This window comes from Haliaeetus leucocephalus, unplaced genomic scaffold, assembly GCF_000737465.1.
Source record: "Haliaeetus leucocephalus isolate CR32 unplaced genomic scaffold, Haliaeetus_leucocephalus-4.0 Scaffold162, whole genome shotgun sequence".
Classification (NCBI taxonomy): Eukaryota; Metazoa; Chordata; class Aves; order Accipitriformes; family Accipitridae; genus Haliaeetus; species Haliaeetus leucocephalus.
The window spans coordinates 13468218-13483697 of NW_010972598.1; the positions used below are offsets into that span (position 1 = coordinate 13468218).

Sequence of the window (15480 nt, forward strand, 5' to 3'; positions counted from 1 at the left end):
GGGAAAGCTGAGATTGAATGCTTGATTTTTAACTAAGGCTATAGTTTGAAGTTGACTTGGTTAGAATTTATTTCAGGGAGAGGATAAAAAGGCACTTCTGTCTATCTCACTGCCTCAAAGTTGTGCTGTTAGTTCTTTCCTTGGCATTTCATTCAATTTCAATTTTAAAAATCCTGAAGCCTTAAGAATTCCACAGTTCCCCAGAAGAAGTTGCTTTCTGCTGGTACAGAGGTGATTCGAGTGCGGTGCCTTCTCTGTACAAGTGAGTCGCGGTGGTCAGTTGGTGCCATCTTGTGGGGTGTGCCTGACTGACCAGCCTCTCCCGAAGTTCTGTGGCCGGAGTCAGATGAACGTGGCATGTAGAGTATCCTTACTGTAATCTTCCTGTAGTTTCAGGCACAAACTCTTGTGGTGTTTTCAGTTGTGGTTTTTTTTTTTTTTTTTAAACCTTGAGTTTTAGTTTGCATCCTTTAAGGATCCTTTAATGTAGCTTGAAGCTTAAATAGCTAATTGCCCGTTCCTGAGTTGCTTTTAAATGACTACTTTTGTTTTTGATGCATAACCCATGGCTCATATCCTTATGATCTGTGAATCTAGGTATAGTAAGAATCACCTGGGTTATCAGATTTAAGTTGCACAGAATTGGTTTTGGCATGATTTGACTCCTTGGTGTTTAGGGAATGAACAATGGGGACCGGATTCCCTAATGCATTAGTTATGCCATATGCACTACTGTCTAGAGCAAGTTTTATATGTAAGAGTATCTAAAAGACAATTGTTGAAGTACTTTGGTTGGATTTATGTACCACCTTCTACCACACTACATTCCAGAGTGCTTTACAGACCATACGCACAGGAAGAAAAACACTAAAACGCAAGTGCTCTGTATTGAGTTATACAAGCTTCTGTAACTTCACCCGCTGCCAAAATGCTGCCACCTCTGGGTTGGAATGTGGCAGCCCATCTGCAGTGCAAAGCAAGGGGTATTACGTAACTATCAGGCAGGAAATGAATACTGTATCTAATTGAAACCGAAGGAGGAATTTACGTAGGCAGCCTGTAATTACCTAAATTGGAATTTAACATGAGGCACTTGGGCCAACACCTCTTCTTGCTTTGATTTTTATTTTTTTATTATTTTTTATTTTTTTATTATTATTTTTGAGTGCCACGAGCTGGTCTGATGGTTTAAATTTTGCTTTTATCCCAAGGGTGGACTGCATATATTCTTCCTTTTATATATTATTCTAGTCCTGTAGAGTTTTACTAGAATACACAAGAAGTATACTTGACTCAATCATTATGGTAAGTATGGAATTGAAGGAAAGTTCACTGAATCACGACCAGCATTTCCTAAAGCACAATACTTTAGATGTCGCCTGTTCTAGCAGTGACCCTGCTTAACTTGTTAGGTCTAACTGAAACTTAGAACAAAGTTCCTTCCGTTCTCTAGGGTGGGAAAGCCAGTATAATTGATAGGTGTGGTACAATATTCTTGTGCCAAACTTTACTTCTAAGCATTTTGTCTACTTTTCCCTCCCCCACAGCTTCTTGTAAAATGTAAGAATTCCTGCTGGCTATTAATGTCAGGGTATGAAGCAAGAGAAAATGATGCAAGGAATGTGACAAATGTGGGCTAGCAAGGATCATATCAAGAAGTATGTTTTAGTGAGGTGTTAAGGGATGAAATGGATGGAAGGACATGAGACATACAAGAGAAGGAAGGAGCGAAGTAGCTCGTGAATACCATATCACAGGAAAGGCATCTGATGGTGCAACCTCTTGAAGAAGGTGGAACAGGAATATATCACAAAATTAAGCTTGAATTAATTTCAGGTACACCTAGTGAGCGCTATTTCAGAAATAATTCCAGTTTTCTGTCACCTTGCCCATTGGAGGGAATTTAAGGTTTGGTCCATGCAGTGCAATATTAGTGCTAGGAAGCCCCTGCCTAAAACAAAGCTTTTAGAGTAATCAGGCAAGTTTGGAGGTTTTTCAGTTTTTCAAACAGTTCTATCCTGAGCAGGCTAACTGCAGATGTGACTTTTAATGTCAAAGACGTATTCAGCAGAGGTGTTAAGTTCTTTGCCCCCTCATCTCCAGAATGAGGAAGAAAAATCTTCTTAAGCAGTTTAGAAGGTCTCAGGGAATGTGGAGATTATGAACCAGAATAGTGGAGCTGCTCGTATAAATTGAGAGGCGACATGTGGTATTTCCATAGTGTGCCTAGCAAGCTGAACTTACCCACAGAGTAGATTTGCTCTATGTGTGGCTGTGTATTTCTCTTGGGGAATATTCTCTTTAAAAAACAAAAGTGGAAAAATTAGAGGTGAGAGAATGATGAAGATTTTTGAGTTTTTTAAAAGAAGAAAACTTATAATCCCTAGAATGTTTAGGCAAAATGTTAGTTTCTAAGTTCAGTTGCTTGGAATTAATATGAGAGCTTGCTGGAGATACTATTCACATGGCTGAGGGGAGTTTCTGGAAACTTTGGGAATCAAAAGCTGCTGCGATAACTGTTTTTTCTCTGATGCTTTCTTAGCCAAAATAGTGGAAACTCTAATTGAGTTCTTGCAAAAGAGGTGATCCTCATTTTGTTCATTCTGCAGGCTCGTTACAGTAAGGCAAGTTGTACACCAAAGGATACTTGTGGCAAATCTGGCATAGGCAACAATAGGGTATAGAAGTCTTAACCTATTCTTATGCTAATTAGCAATCTGCCTATGTATCTTGCTGCATAAATATCTAGTTCTGGCTTCTGCCAGCAGCCTTGAAAAGCATTCTGTACACTGCATATGTATCTTGATCATGTAATTCTCTTTTTAGAACAAAACCCAGTCTCACAGTAGGGGAGAATACAATGTTTACAGTACCTTTCAAAGCCATGAACCAGAGTTTGACTACTTGAAAAGTTTAGAAATTGAAGAGAAGATCAACAAAATTAGGTGGTTACCCCAGAAAAATGCTGCTCAGTTTTTATTGTCTACAAATGGTAAGTCATTTCGTAACAGTTAATTTTGCATGGTAACCTGTTGTTACATTGGTTTGCTATTACGGTTTTGTCTAATCCTCTCTACTTTGAAAAGTCTGGAAGCAAGTTGGTTTTAAATGCAAGTATCTAGGGATGTGGCTATACAAGAGTTACGCTGTTTAACTCTACTGTTGTTCTGTCTTACCTGGATACAGAAGTCCCACAACAAGAGCTGGTACTTTAGTCATTTTTGATTTGGTTGCTTTATAGCAAAGGGGCTTAGCTAAGCTGTCATTCAGTACCTTCGTATGTGTATAACTAACTGTGTGAGAGCTTATATTAGTCATTCATAACAATCCTGGTTCTAACTGAAACTTGCTATAACTTCTATAAAAAGAACAAACTGTGGAGGAGGTCTTTTTAATGCTTTTTATCTTGTTTTCTCCAAGCAGGATTTTTTGTCTTTTTTGGTACATGTAGGTGGTCTTGTCTTGTTTGAAGGCTTCATGTTAAAAGTGCATCAACTGTGAAGACTAGTAGCTTTGCTAGAACTTTGATTTTAAACTGTGGCTGGTTTATTTCAGATAAAACAATAAAGTTATGGAAAATCAGTGAAAGGGACAAAAGACCAGAGGGTTATAATTTAAAGGAAGAAGATGGACGGTATAGGGATCCTACTACAGTTACAACACTACGGGTGAGTAGTTTGCTCTCTCTGAATTAGCCGCATTCAAGTGATTTCTTCTCTCCCTCCCCCCGGGGACGCAGATTAGCCTGTGGCTCAGTGAGTACCTGCCCCATCAGATTATCAGCTTTACATTTTCTGTGATGCCAGCTGGCAGACACATTTACTTCTCAGGTGATTTTGAGATATTTTAATTGGCTTGGTGTACTGAAGGACTGTGAGTGCCAATGTGTTTGTAGTACGTTTGCATCTCAGACTGTCATTGCTTTGTGGTTTTTTGCAGGTGCCAGTATTCAGGCCCATGGACCTCATGGTTGAAGCTAGTCCACGAAGAATATTTGCCAATGCTCACACGTATCACATCAATTCCATCTCCATTAATAGCGATTATGAAACGTACTTATCTGCAGATGACTTGCGGATTAACCTGTGGCACCTAGAAATTACAGACAGAAGTTTTAGTATCTTTTTTGCACTGTTTTATATGATGGGAACAGCTTGGTTACAACAAAACTGTTGGATTGTATTTTCTTTCATGAAAAGCTTTTTATATAGCGTGTTTCTCCATTTCCTGGTTATTTCTCCCTAGTAGTTGTAAGGACTTTTACTTCTGGAGAGGTGGTTCAGCATGAGCAATATAAGGAGAACTAGTCATTTGAATGGTGAAAAACAGACTCTTTTAGAAGAGAAAAAAGCTTAAGGTTTCAAGTTAGATGAGCAGTTCTGGAAGGGGGCATTACAGTAAATTATTGTGTGAAAATTTTCTTGAGTTGCAGTAGGAGGCAAGTCAGAGGACTACCATCCTTGTCTCAAGAATGTTTGTGGGGTGTTTTTTTTACCTTCTCACCTAACCATCAACCCCTCTCGCATGTGCGCCTACAAATGTCGCAGGCAGTAGGATCACAGGAATATGTGTTCAGTCCCATTGCTGGGAGCAGAGATTTGTGGACAAATCAACATGATCCTGAGCAGAAATCACACATGCCTTCTTTATAATGTAGTAGTGTAATTGGAATTTAAGCAAAGTAAAGTTCTATGTGAGAAAACTTGGGTGACATATATCTAGTATGGAATTAATTACTGCTGAAGTGGAGCAAAAAATTAAGCAGGCTTGTGCTGTTAAGAATTAACTTCAAACTGATACAGAATGCAATGTTATGGTCTTGCTTTCTAGACAAATTGTGGAACTTAATTTTAACTTCTATCCAGTTTTTGACTGGGTCCCACAGCCTTTGGTGTGGAAGCTTTGTCCTGCTTCCAAATTTTGAGCATTATTTTGCTTTTATTGGCTTGTTTTAATTCTGTTTGGCTATTTCAGATATACTTTGGCGAACTGAAGAAGCATTGCTGAATATATTTAAAGCTGAAAAACATGTTATGAAAACTGGGGAAAATTTCTTAACAAAATGCTGTAGATATTGTAGATATTAAGCCTGCCAACATGGAAGAGCTCACAGAGGTGATAACAGCTGCAGAGTTCCACCCAAACAGCTGTAATACATTTGTATACAGCAGCAGTAAAGGAACGATTCGTCTCTGTGATATGAGAGCATCAGCACTCTGTGACAGACACTCAAAATGTAAGTTCTGTCCTGCATTGTTGATTGTCTTTTCGTGGAATATGGTGTCTTGCTGTTAGATGAAACTAAGCACTCGGAATCTGTTAAACACTGAAGTCTGTGTCTATATTTGTGTTGGATTTCTGTAGTGTATTGAATAGATTAAAAATCTAAATAAATCTTAAAAAGAGATTTTATATTTTGCCAGAGTAAAAGTAGTGAATAAAAGTATTAGCAGCTTAAGCTGGGGAGTCTGCCTAGACAATAGGACTAGGAATGGCTTTCTGCAGGCTTCAGGAAGTCAAATACTAGTTGTTTAGTCTGTACTTTATGCTAGAGATCTATGTGTGAATGAAGACTTTGAATATTAATGAGTAGTTCACTTATTTAGAAGCTGACTTTGACTTGCTATGAAAATAAAATGTTTCAGGGTATGGGAATTGTATTATAAGGCCTTCTTGTTGAAAGTTATTGTATATAGTGCAGGCAGACTAGCCCAAAGTGGCAAGCTTAATGAGAAAATGTTAACATAATTTGGGTGTATCTTCTAAGAGACAGAAAGAAAAGAACATGCAAGAGACATAAATTTACCTCTTGAAATGCCTATCTTATTTTTATACAGTGTTTGAAGAACCAGAAGATCCTAGCAACAGATCATTTTTCTCTGAAATCATCTCTTCCATATCTGATGTCAAATTTAGCCATAGTGGTCGATATATGATGACTAGAGATTACCTGTCAGTGAAGATCTGGGATTTAAATATGGAAAATAGACCTGTGGAAACATACCAGGTATTTGGTGAAGATGATGTAGGCTAGAAATTAAAACCTTGAAGGATGCTCAGTCTTAATAACGGTCTTGATGTGGCAGTTAAATTTTTGTCTATAGATCACTATGTCCAGGCAAAGCATCAATGAGATTTGTGGGTTCCACACACGTGCTAAAGGACCTTGCTATTTGCAGGCTGATTGCAGAACCCAAACCCCAGTTTGGTTATGAAAAAGCCTCCCTCTTACACAATGGAAGTGTGGAGAGGTAATCTTCAGCCATGAGATAGCACATCTCTCAGAGTCTTCAGCTGACTTTCATAGTCTGCTGTTCTTTCCTGGAGAAAATAGGAGGTAAAACATTTCCTTTGCAGGAAATGTTTTTAGCTGGCACTGAGAATTGATGTGGTGTTCTCTTTTTATAAGAAAATTTGTGAAGGGATCCTCTTTGTCAAACATAGGAGGAAGATCAGTCACCAAAGCATGATTTTTAGAAAGAAGCAAAGTCTGATAAATCATTTCACATATCTGAAAAGGTAGTGAGGGTATGACAACTGCTCAGAGGGGAAAGCATTCTGAAGAATTGCCAAGTTTTTGGAGATGTTGCTTTCCCCACCCTGAGTGACTTGCTACTATTTGAGTTCATTTGAAATCTCTGTGGAGCAGAATATGGTAATTCATGTGTCTGTTCATTTTGTTCTTTATCCATACAGTCAGAGGAGGGAGCTGTGTGTGCTCTTGTGGGTAGGGTGTAAGCACTGTCAGATACTTAATTACTTTTGGAACAGAATCTATGAAGGGTATTCTACAGGTATGCAAATTCAGTATTTGTTCAGTTTATCGAACTAACTCTTTTCCAGGTGCATGAATACCTCAGAAGTAAACTTTGCTCACTGTATGAGAATGATTGCATTTTTGACAAATTTGAATGCTGTTGGAATGGATCAGACAGGCAAGTTTAATTCTTCTCTATATGCACTTAAGACCTTTCCAGGTTATTCTTAAAACTGGCAACTTGAAGTATGGCCTTAAATATCTGTCTGGTTTTAATCATGGACTGGCTTGGATAATATTTTAGTACTGCAGTAGACTTTAACGTATATATATTAGCTCTTAACCCTTGATGTTGTAGCATAGGATTATAGAGAATTGCCTTAGTGTACTGAGGAGAGGTAGAATTTGACTGGAAATGGAGTTTTGTCACTTCGCCAGAATGAAATATTAATCTAATGTTACAGTTGCTTAAACTGGAGAGATGGGCAAAGCCGTAAGATTAGAGATGGTTTTCTGCAAACTTTAACTGGTGAAATACTACCAATACCCTAATCCACTAGGTTAATTATTCCTAGTGGTGGTGTTTTTTTTTTTTTTTTTTTTTTTTTTTTTTTTTTCCTCCTGTGTCATCTGTTATGATCTGACTTTGGAATGATTTGTATGGGAATAAGGCCCATGTACTCAAACCTGGTTGTTTGATCGCGTGTTCTATCTGTAAGAATCTGCACCAGGCCTGTTGGGGAACCTGCGTGTGTGTGTTCTGTTTAAGCTGCCTTGTCAAAAGGTAGAACACTTGGGAAAAGCCTTCTAGGAATCTTCTTCCTTACAATGAGTTGTCAAGTTTGCCTGGCTCAGGCATGGTTGACTAGGCAATAATACCACTTAAGGCAGCTATCGCCTTTGTGTTAATGATGTCATTAACTGCTTATTTGCTAGATGTATATCAGCTCGTTGTATCCCTATCAGTATCATCAGACACAGTGGTTTTTTTTTAAACTTAGCATCTGTCTGTTCAAATATTTTTTTGAGGCAAAGGAAGGACAGGGAAGTAAGTAGGTGTATTTGTCCTTCTGAAAAGCTGATACAGAATAAGGATCTCCTATAAGGTATTATCACAAACTAGTTATGTTAGTTAGTACCTAAATTCATGCAACTTGTGGGTAACTGAAATTACATGGCTAAAAATCCGATGTATTTGGCTTTCATTAGATCACTTCCCTATGTGTGCATGAGAATCAAATTGAATGATAACATTTGCATTGAAGTGCTAGATAACAAAGTGTGTACCTTAAAAGGTCCAGTTAAGGAGAAAGATACCTTTTTTTTTAAATATATATATATCTATAAAACATTCAAATGTCTTAGTTTCACTTGAGAATGTAGAAGTTATGGGCAAGGCTGCCTGCTTTCTGCTACATAATAAGGCATGACCTTAGTTGGAACCCTGAGGTTTCGTAAAAGGGGAGGTTCTTTTCAACTGAACTGTTAATTTTTTCCTTCCCCCTCTCTGTAGCATTGTCATGACGGGATCTTACAACAACTTCTTCAGAATGTTTGACAGAAACACAAAGCGAGACATCACCTTAGAGGCATCCCGGGAAAACAATAAACCCCGTACCGTTTTGAAGCCACGTAAAGTATGCGCAAGTGGTAAGCGAAAGAAGGATGAAATCAGTGTTGACAGCCTAGACTTCAATAAGAAGATTCTACACACAGCCTGGCATCCTAAGGAAAACATCATTGCTGTAGCTACTACAAACAACTTGTATATATTTCAAGACAAAATGAATTAGGGTTGGCATTCCTAACTGAAGAGTCCACTTCCTGCATAGTTGAAATAGTTGAATCTAGCATTTGTACCTGTAAACGAAAGAGAATGAGAGGTCCATTATGGCACCCCTTTCCAGTGTTTAAAAATGTGCCATATGACAACACACTTTTATAGCTACATGGAGAAAGCTCTGTTGATCTGTCACTGCGTTCTTCTCCATGTCTGCTAGCCATTTAGGTGAGGATAGGGCACTTTTTAATTTAAATGACTACTTGCACCATCTTGCCTAATGGACTAGATTGGACTGTATCAACATCGGTTTACTCCACTTTTTATGCCTTCCATTGTGATGACGTCAAACACAGGGAAAGCCTTCAATCATGCTATGGGATTTAATTGTGTAACCTCATTACTGTATCATTCGTGGCCCCCTTTTTTTATTAAATACAGCTCATTCTTGCTGTGGCTTGTAGCATTCCTCCTCCTTCTGGCCTCCTGGACTCCCCCTTTCCCTTTCATCCCCCTCCACCTAGCCTTGGTGGTGGTGTATAGAAAAAAAAAAAAAACCACACACACGAAATAAAGCACATGAAATGGGTCCGTTTGGGGTCAGTGGTATAGGGGGTCTGTGTTGCAACAAATGTTTTAATAAACAGTTGACTGTAATCACTCCTTGCCGTGTCTGGCACCAAAAAAAGAGAAAATAAGGAAAAAAAACAAACAAACTACTGAATAAAAGTGACAAAGAATGGAGAATCTGTTTTCTTTTTTTTAATCTACCTCTTTATACAAATACTCTGTGTTTTACCTTAGATGCATGAAAATAAAATGATGTTTTTTGTAATGATTTTAACCAGTATTAATTATTTTTCATGGGAATGAAGAGAGGGAGGGATTTCACAAGTATCTGCATTCATTCATGAATGACAAGAATACCAGCCATAGTATGCGTTGACCACTTCCATTTCAAAACCATAAACTGCTGTCAGATTTTGCCATGATCTGAACAGGTCAGTTACTCTTCCAGTGTCCTTAAAGGCTCTTTTTTTTAAACTATTGCTTCAGTTGGAACAGGAATAGAATTTTCAGGTTTTAAAATCCATTTTATGGGACTAATGTCTTAATGTTTAGTTTCGTCCTGCTTTTACTGCCTTGTTTTAGGATACGATACCTTTAATGCCTTGTTTAAAGCGCAAAGTCCCCTGTGGCTTTTTAAAAAGTTGTCTGAATTCTTGTCTGGCAGTATGATGTTATGTAGTACAAAATACCATGTGATTACATAGATAATTACTACACTGCATTCTGAGATGCTCTATTTTCTGTATTTTATTGCTATCAGTAACTGAGTGGAAATGTAGTTTTACCATGCAAGTGTTTCTTCTGGCTTTTGGCTTTGCAAAGTTACTGCACTTACAGAAATGTTAAATGGTGCAACGGTCAGAAAATACGTGGAGTACAGAAGCTGCATGAAATAAGTGTTCATAGTTACTTGAGAGATTTAAACTCTTCAGCAAATAAGGCTTATCCAAAGATGAACTAGATATTGATGCTTTATAAGGCTCATGAGTTTTTACCTCCAGATATTTTTGCTAATTGTGCTTTTAGGTTTATTCTTCCTTCACGGAAATGTTCAGAATGAAGTCATAGTGAACTTACTTTGACTGGGAGAACTTTTACTTTTCAGTTACCTATATTTAAATTATTTCTGTGGCTTAGTTATAGGTAGTTATTGTAATACCTCTATTATTTGAACAACTAAGATACTGTTTCTGCTGTAAAATTATGGCTGGGTTAGAGGTTGTTAACAAGACTACTATTGCAACCATACTCTAATTTCTTTCAGTCCTTGTGCAGTGGTTTGAAAATGTAAAAAATCTAATCTTTATTAGATCTGGTTCTCTTAAATACAGTATTTGTCTTGTAACATGCATGCCTGACCATGAGCCTTTGTAAGGATTTTACCTTTTTTTTTCTCACCTGTTAGCCTTGTAAAAAATTTAACTGCCCCAGGGACAGCAGCTGTTTTCCAATGGGTGAATAAACTAGTAGGCCCTACTCGTACTTACATAGCATGTGACTAATTTTACTCAAATGACTATAGTTGCTAATAGTTAAGGAAACAACTTGTTGAGTAACATTAATCATGTGTATAGGTGTTTACAGGATCAGGGCCAAGGTTTATTCTTTATCTTCTCGCAAGGGCAAAGAGGTAATTAGACGCTTCTTTTGCATCAGAGCTGGTAACATTCATCTCCATTTTGCAAAGAATGGCGTAGGTTTAATAACTGCTATTTTGGGAAGATCGATGGTCGTGGTATCAAGACTGCTGCTCTTGTGCGTATCTATATCCCGAACGATGCACTGAATATCTGACAAGTTGCTTAGCACAGACACAAAAAGAAGTGAGGATATGAAGACGACACAGAACGGAACAGGTAGATTTCACATAGAACAGAGTGCAGCCTCCTAGCAATACTACATTCAAGCAAAACTGCCTCTTGGACCTCAGCTGTGCATGTTGGGATGGAGTTGGGGGTTTTAAAGGTAGTCTTGGGAAAGCTTTGTGGTTTTCGTCAGTAGCAGTGATCCCTGGCATGTCATCTGAGGTTTAATTTACCCTCACCAAAACCAGCTACTGACTTTGGTGTCATACTATCCAACTAGATAATTCTCTAAGCACACTGTCCATTGACATATGCTGTAAATCTTATATTTTATTAATAAAAGTATGCATAGAAAACATTTTGTCAGGTTGCTTTTTATCCTCTTTCCTGTTCTCCTTTTTCTCTATTCACAGGTATTTTTGAAATTGCTGATTTCTTCCCTACTGCATGTTGAACATACCCCATTCTGCTAGCTTCTGAGTTGTGATTTCTGGGCCTTACCCTAGACAGCTTGCTAAGCTGGGTGGGTGCAGGGGTAATTCTGCAGAATTCTTGCAGAAAAGCAGCTGCTCTGTTCTAGCGGTCTCTTCCAGAGCCCAGCGAAACCAATGCATGTTCTCCATTCTCGGTCCTTGAATACCAGCTAAATACAGACAAGGAGTTCTGTTCCCTAGTGTCTTGTCTTGAAGCCAGTGATGCTACCTAAATGCCAACTACCACTTAAGTGGTTAGTATCTGCAAAATTACAACCATATTCTGAACCACAGTGATACTACTGCCGCCAATTAACGTTCAGTGTAAGTTGGTTGTCTGACTGGTACAATGCTGCGGTATAGGCAAGTTCTGTGGCTGAAGTGCCTGCTGCCTTGAAAACACGTTGGGTATGCAGCAACACCCTGCTTTCCCTTACTGTTCTGTTGAGGCAGGAGTGTAACTTCTACTCCAGCATTTATTACTTAAATACTTATTCTTTTATTCTCAGCCTAATTGGAAAAATCTCAGAGCTGATAAGCAGGAGCCTGTACTTTTCCCCCTCTTGTGGAGGGGCTGCTGGATAATGGAATACTAATTTGGGGGGGGTTGTTTATTGGTGGCTCTGGAATTGGTTGCTCTTGGGTATGATGTAACTAAGAAGTAATTCCATGTGCTAGTTTTCAGCTCTTCATCTCAGGCTGTAGAGAAGGTGTATAATCTCCCAATTCACAACATGACACTTGTGACTGCAATTGAACGGAGGGAGATGTTTCCTTACGCTTTCCCATGCAATCAGCTGTTGTAAATTGGAGGACTGGCGCACTGAATAGGTATGGGGAGAGCTGTGCTGCAAGTGAGGTTGCTGCATAATGACTGTCAGTGGCTTGAATGATTTGTCTAAGTTTGCTCTTGGCAAACATCTTAACCTGGTATAGAAAGGTTTGGGCTTGTAAAAACAAGTGGTGGAAGAAAGCAATAGTGGCTGGAATAAAAACAGTAAGCATTTCTTTCTGCTGTGATACAGCTGAGAGACTAAGAAACAGTGTGACTTCCGTTTCTCTACACGATCTACCCTTGAATTTTAATAGTCTCAACCTTTTGCAAACAATCTATTGTTTCTTTTACAAGAAAAGAGCACTTGCAGTTTTTTCTGAGAGGAGTTTTTCTGTATGGGTGCTCTCCACTAGGAGGCAAAATGTTACCAACAAGAGGTGGGTGCTTCAAAAACGCAAGGGATCAAGGTTGGATGTTGTGACTATCCCTTGAAGTCATCTTTGGAAGCGCCAGTTGTCTGCAAGGACTGTCGTTTGATCAGTTGTTGCTAAATATAAAATACGACAAAAGCATTTCCAGCGCACATCATCGCTACCTCCAGCGTAAAGAAACCAACCAAGGTGTGTAGGGAAAAGACTGCCTTTGTGTTTGCTGGGGTGGCATCCATCTTAGCAGCAGGTTAGCATTTTCTTCAGATTTGGGGCAAAGTAGTACTAAATGAAGAAAACAAAAGCAATCGCAGCGTGTTTAAGACTTCAGATCATTCTTTACTTAAATTGCTTCAAACATTTAGAACACCTTGGAACCATGAGAATAAAACAGTGGTATTAGCTTGGCTCAGCTCTGTGAGATAAATTTTGTTACTTGTTTGATTTCAATCAACTTAAAGGCCTTTTATAACTTTCTAGAAGAAAAACCTTTTTATTGCACTTGAGTACGAAAGGCCTTTCCCAGGAGTTTATGGCTATTGTTTCTCTTCTATTAACGTGGTTTTCTGTTCCTCCAACCTTGCTATTGTCATAGCATTTTCCATCCAAGGATTCAAATTACTTTACAAACATTAATTACATCTTTCAACTGCCTTAAGGAACCTGTGTAGTGGTTAGAGCACAGGGCTGAAAGTCAGGACTTGTGAATGCTATTTCTGGCTCTGCGTTGACTCACTCTATAATCTTGATCAATTTATTTCTGACTCAGAAATTTTAGTAGTCCCACTTTACTGATAAATATTCATGCCACAGGTATTAGAGCAAATGCTTCCTTAATGATGGAGATGACAAATACTCATCATGCTAGCCTGTGATTGTTGGGGTTGCAAAGTACGATAGGATTACCTAGGCAGGTTTTCTATTCAAAATCATAAGTAGCTCATTGTTCTGATTCCAATCTAGAATGTATCTGTAGCCTTTCTACCTGTCAGCAGCTGGTTTATTAAATTATTTAAATTACTGCTTTCTTTTTACTACACGTAGCTAGTTGTCCTCCAGTGATATCCCAGAGACATCTGTTTTTTCCACAAGATTAAATGTTCAGTACAGTCATGCAGGGTATGCAGTCAATTTGGTAAGAAAGGTCAGCGTTACAAAAGGTGATTTCAGATGTCCACACTTAAGTATTTGGATGCTTGTCAACATAGCATAGATGAATAGAAGATGAAAAACCTCTGAAACCAGTATTCTAGTATGGGACAATTGTGACAGCTGTACATACAGGCTTTTTCTCTAGCTTGAAATACTCCTGACACAAACAGAAAAAAAAGCTATTTCTTTGCCTGTGTAATGGGGAGGTAATGGAAGAACAAACACTGATGGAAATGCATCTGTGTGACTTCTGTCTCTGAAGGTATTACTGTTACTGAATTCCTACTATGGGTACAGTAAAGTAAAAAACCACAGTTCATATTCTCGTGGCTGCTGATGGAAGGGGTTTATGATGTAAAAGACTCCTTTACTGCTGCTGGGAAGCAAAACGCTTATATGTATGTGTGAGATGGGACTTAAGTTATGATGTTCCACCAAAAAGACTCTAGGCCTCAAAGTAAACTTTGAAGTTTAAGTGATGTCAGATGGAGTGGAGTTAGTAAAGGTGATTTCTCAAGCTGTGAAGGCAAGTTAAGTAATCATCTGTGAGGAAGTTAGTTTTGCTGGTTCTTTTTGTTAGAGAATGCGAGTGAAAGAGGACATTAGAAACAGAAGAATCCCAGTAAAGGTTCTGCTAACTGCCATACCAGGTATCTATGAAAAGTCATTCTGCCTTGAGGAATTGACTCGCCCGATTTTCAAGATAAAATTGACTCTTACCTTGAAATGAATAATTTAGAACCTTATTTTCTATATATGACCATTACATGAAAGTGACTTAGATTATTGGCACAGAAGCTACTCACATTATGACTGAAGAAACCTCAGCAGGGTAAGGTAGATGTTTGCAGCTGTATCTCACTGCATTTGAAAATCTATTTCATGGAAATTCAGTGTTACTCCCATTCTCAGTACAGCAGTATGTGCATAAATAGCCTGAGGTTGCCTCTTCATTTTCATGCTGAAAGGAAACTGGTGCACACTACAAATTTCACTTTTTGTAGCTATGATTTTGCATCCCAGTGAAGAACGAGTCCAATTTTGTTACAGAGATGCCATCTTCTCCATCTTAACTGTGTGCCGAGAATTAAAAGAACTCCCATGCGTGAGATTGGCTTGTCTACTAAACGCTGTCATTTCAGGTGGGTATTAATCTTAAAAACCATTAGTTCTTCCACAGTGCCTTAACTATATTTGATGGACCTAGTAGTTAACTTACAACTTATCTGAGGCAAAGGGAAGACTGATGAGAGGGGAAAGAAGCGTTCATAGACTCGTACCATTGCGCCATGCAGGTTTGACAGGTTACCTCACACCCGCTCTGCTAAGGGAGGAGGTTTTGCTGCAATCTCTCATGTGGAAACACGTCTGAGCTGGAGCCCCGATGGGTACCGCGATAACCGTGACAGGGGTCTGACAGGTCCTCTCTAGAAACAGAACAGGCTCCACCGCCTGGAAAAGGGCTGCAAGGCCTTGGGGGCTCAGCCTCCAGCCAAGGTGAGGGAACGCGATCAGCCGTCTCTCCTGCGAGGAGGGCGCCGTCCGCGGGCTTCCCGAGAGCCGGGCCCCTCCAGCCCGCCTTTCCCGCTGAGGTGAGCTCTCCCCCCTCGCCGCCCTCCCGCGCCTTTTCCCCTCACAGACCGCCCGCCCTTTGCGCACGCGCGCCGGCGGCGGGACGTGCGCAAGCACGGTGAGCGAGGGCCATGGTGCGCGGCACGCGCCCCGGGGCCGCCGGCGCCT

General features: G+C 39.4%; 1 protein-coding gene across 3 annotated transcripts in view; it reads left to right on the forward strand.

Moving 5' to 3' along the window:
* The window catches only part of PPP2R2A (protein phosphatase 2, regulatory subunit B, alpha), a 40017-nt gene extending 30736 nt beyond the window's left edge, over positions 1-9281 (forward strand). For all 3 annotated transcript variants that reach the window (XM_010562833.1, XM_010562831.1, XM_010562832.1), the window contains exons 4-10: positions 2827-2992; positions 3556-3668; positions 3940-4117; positions 5072-5236; positions 5838-6007; positions 6844-6935; positions 8271-9281. In XM_010562833.1, the coding sequence (XP_010561135.1) occupies positions 2827-2992; positions 3556-3668; positions 3940-4117; positions 5072-5236; positions 5838-6007; positions 6844-6935; positions 8271-8550 (1164 nt within the window). In that variant the 3' untranslated portion in view covers positions 8551-9281. The remainder of the gene's footprint in view (positions 1-2826; positions 2993-3555; positions 3669-3939; positions 4118-5071; positions 5237-5837; positions 6008-6843; positions 6936-8270) is intronic.
* Positions 9282-15480: the final 6199 nt, after the last annotated feature.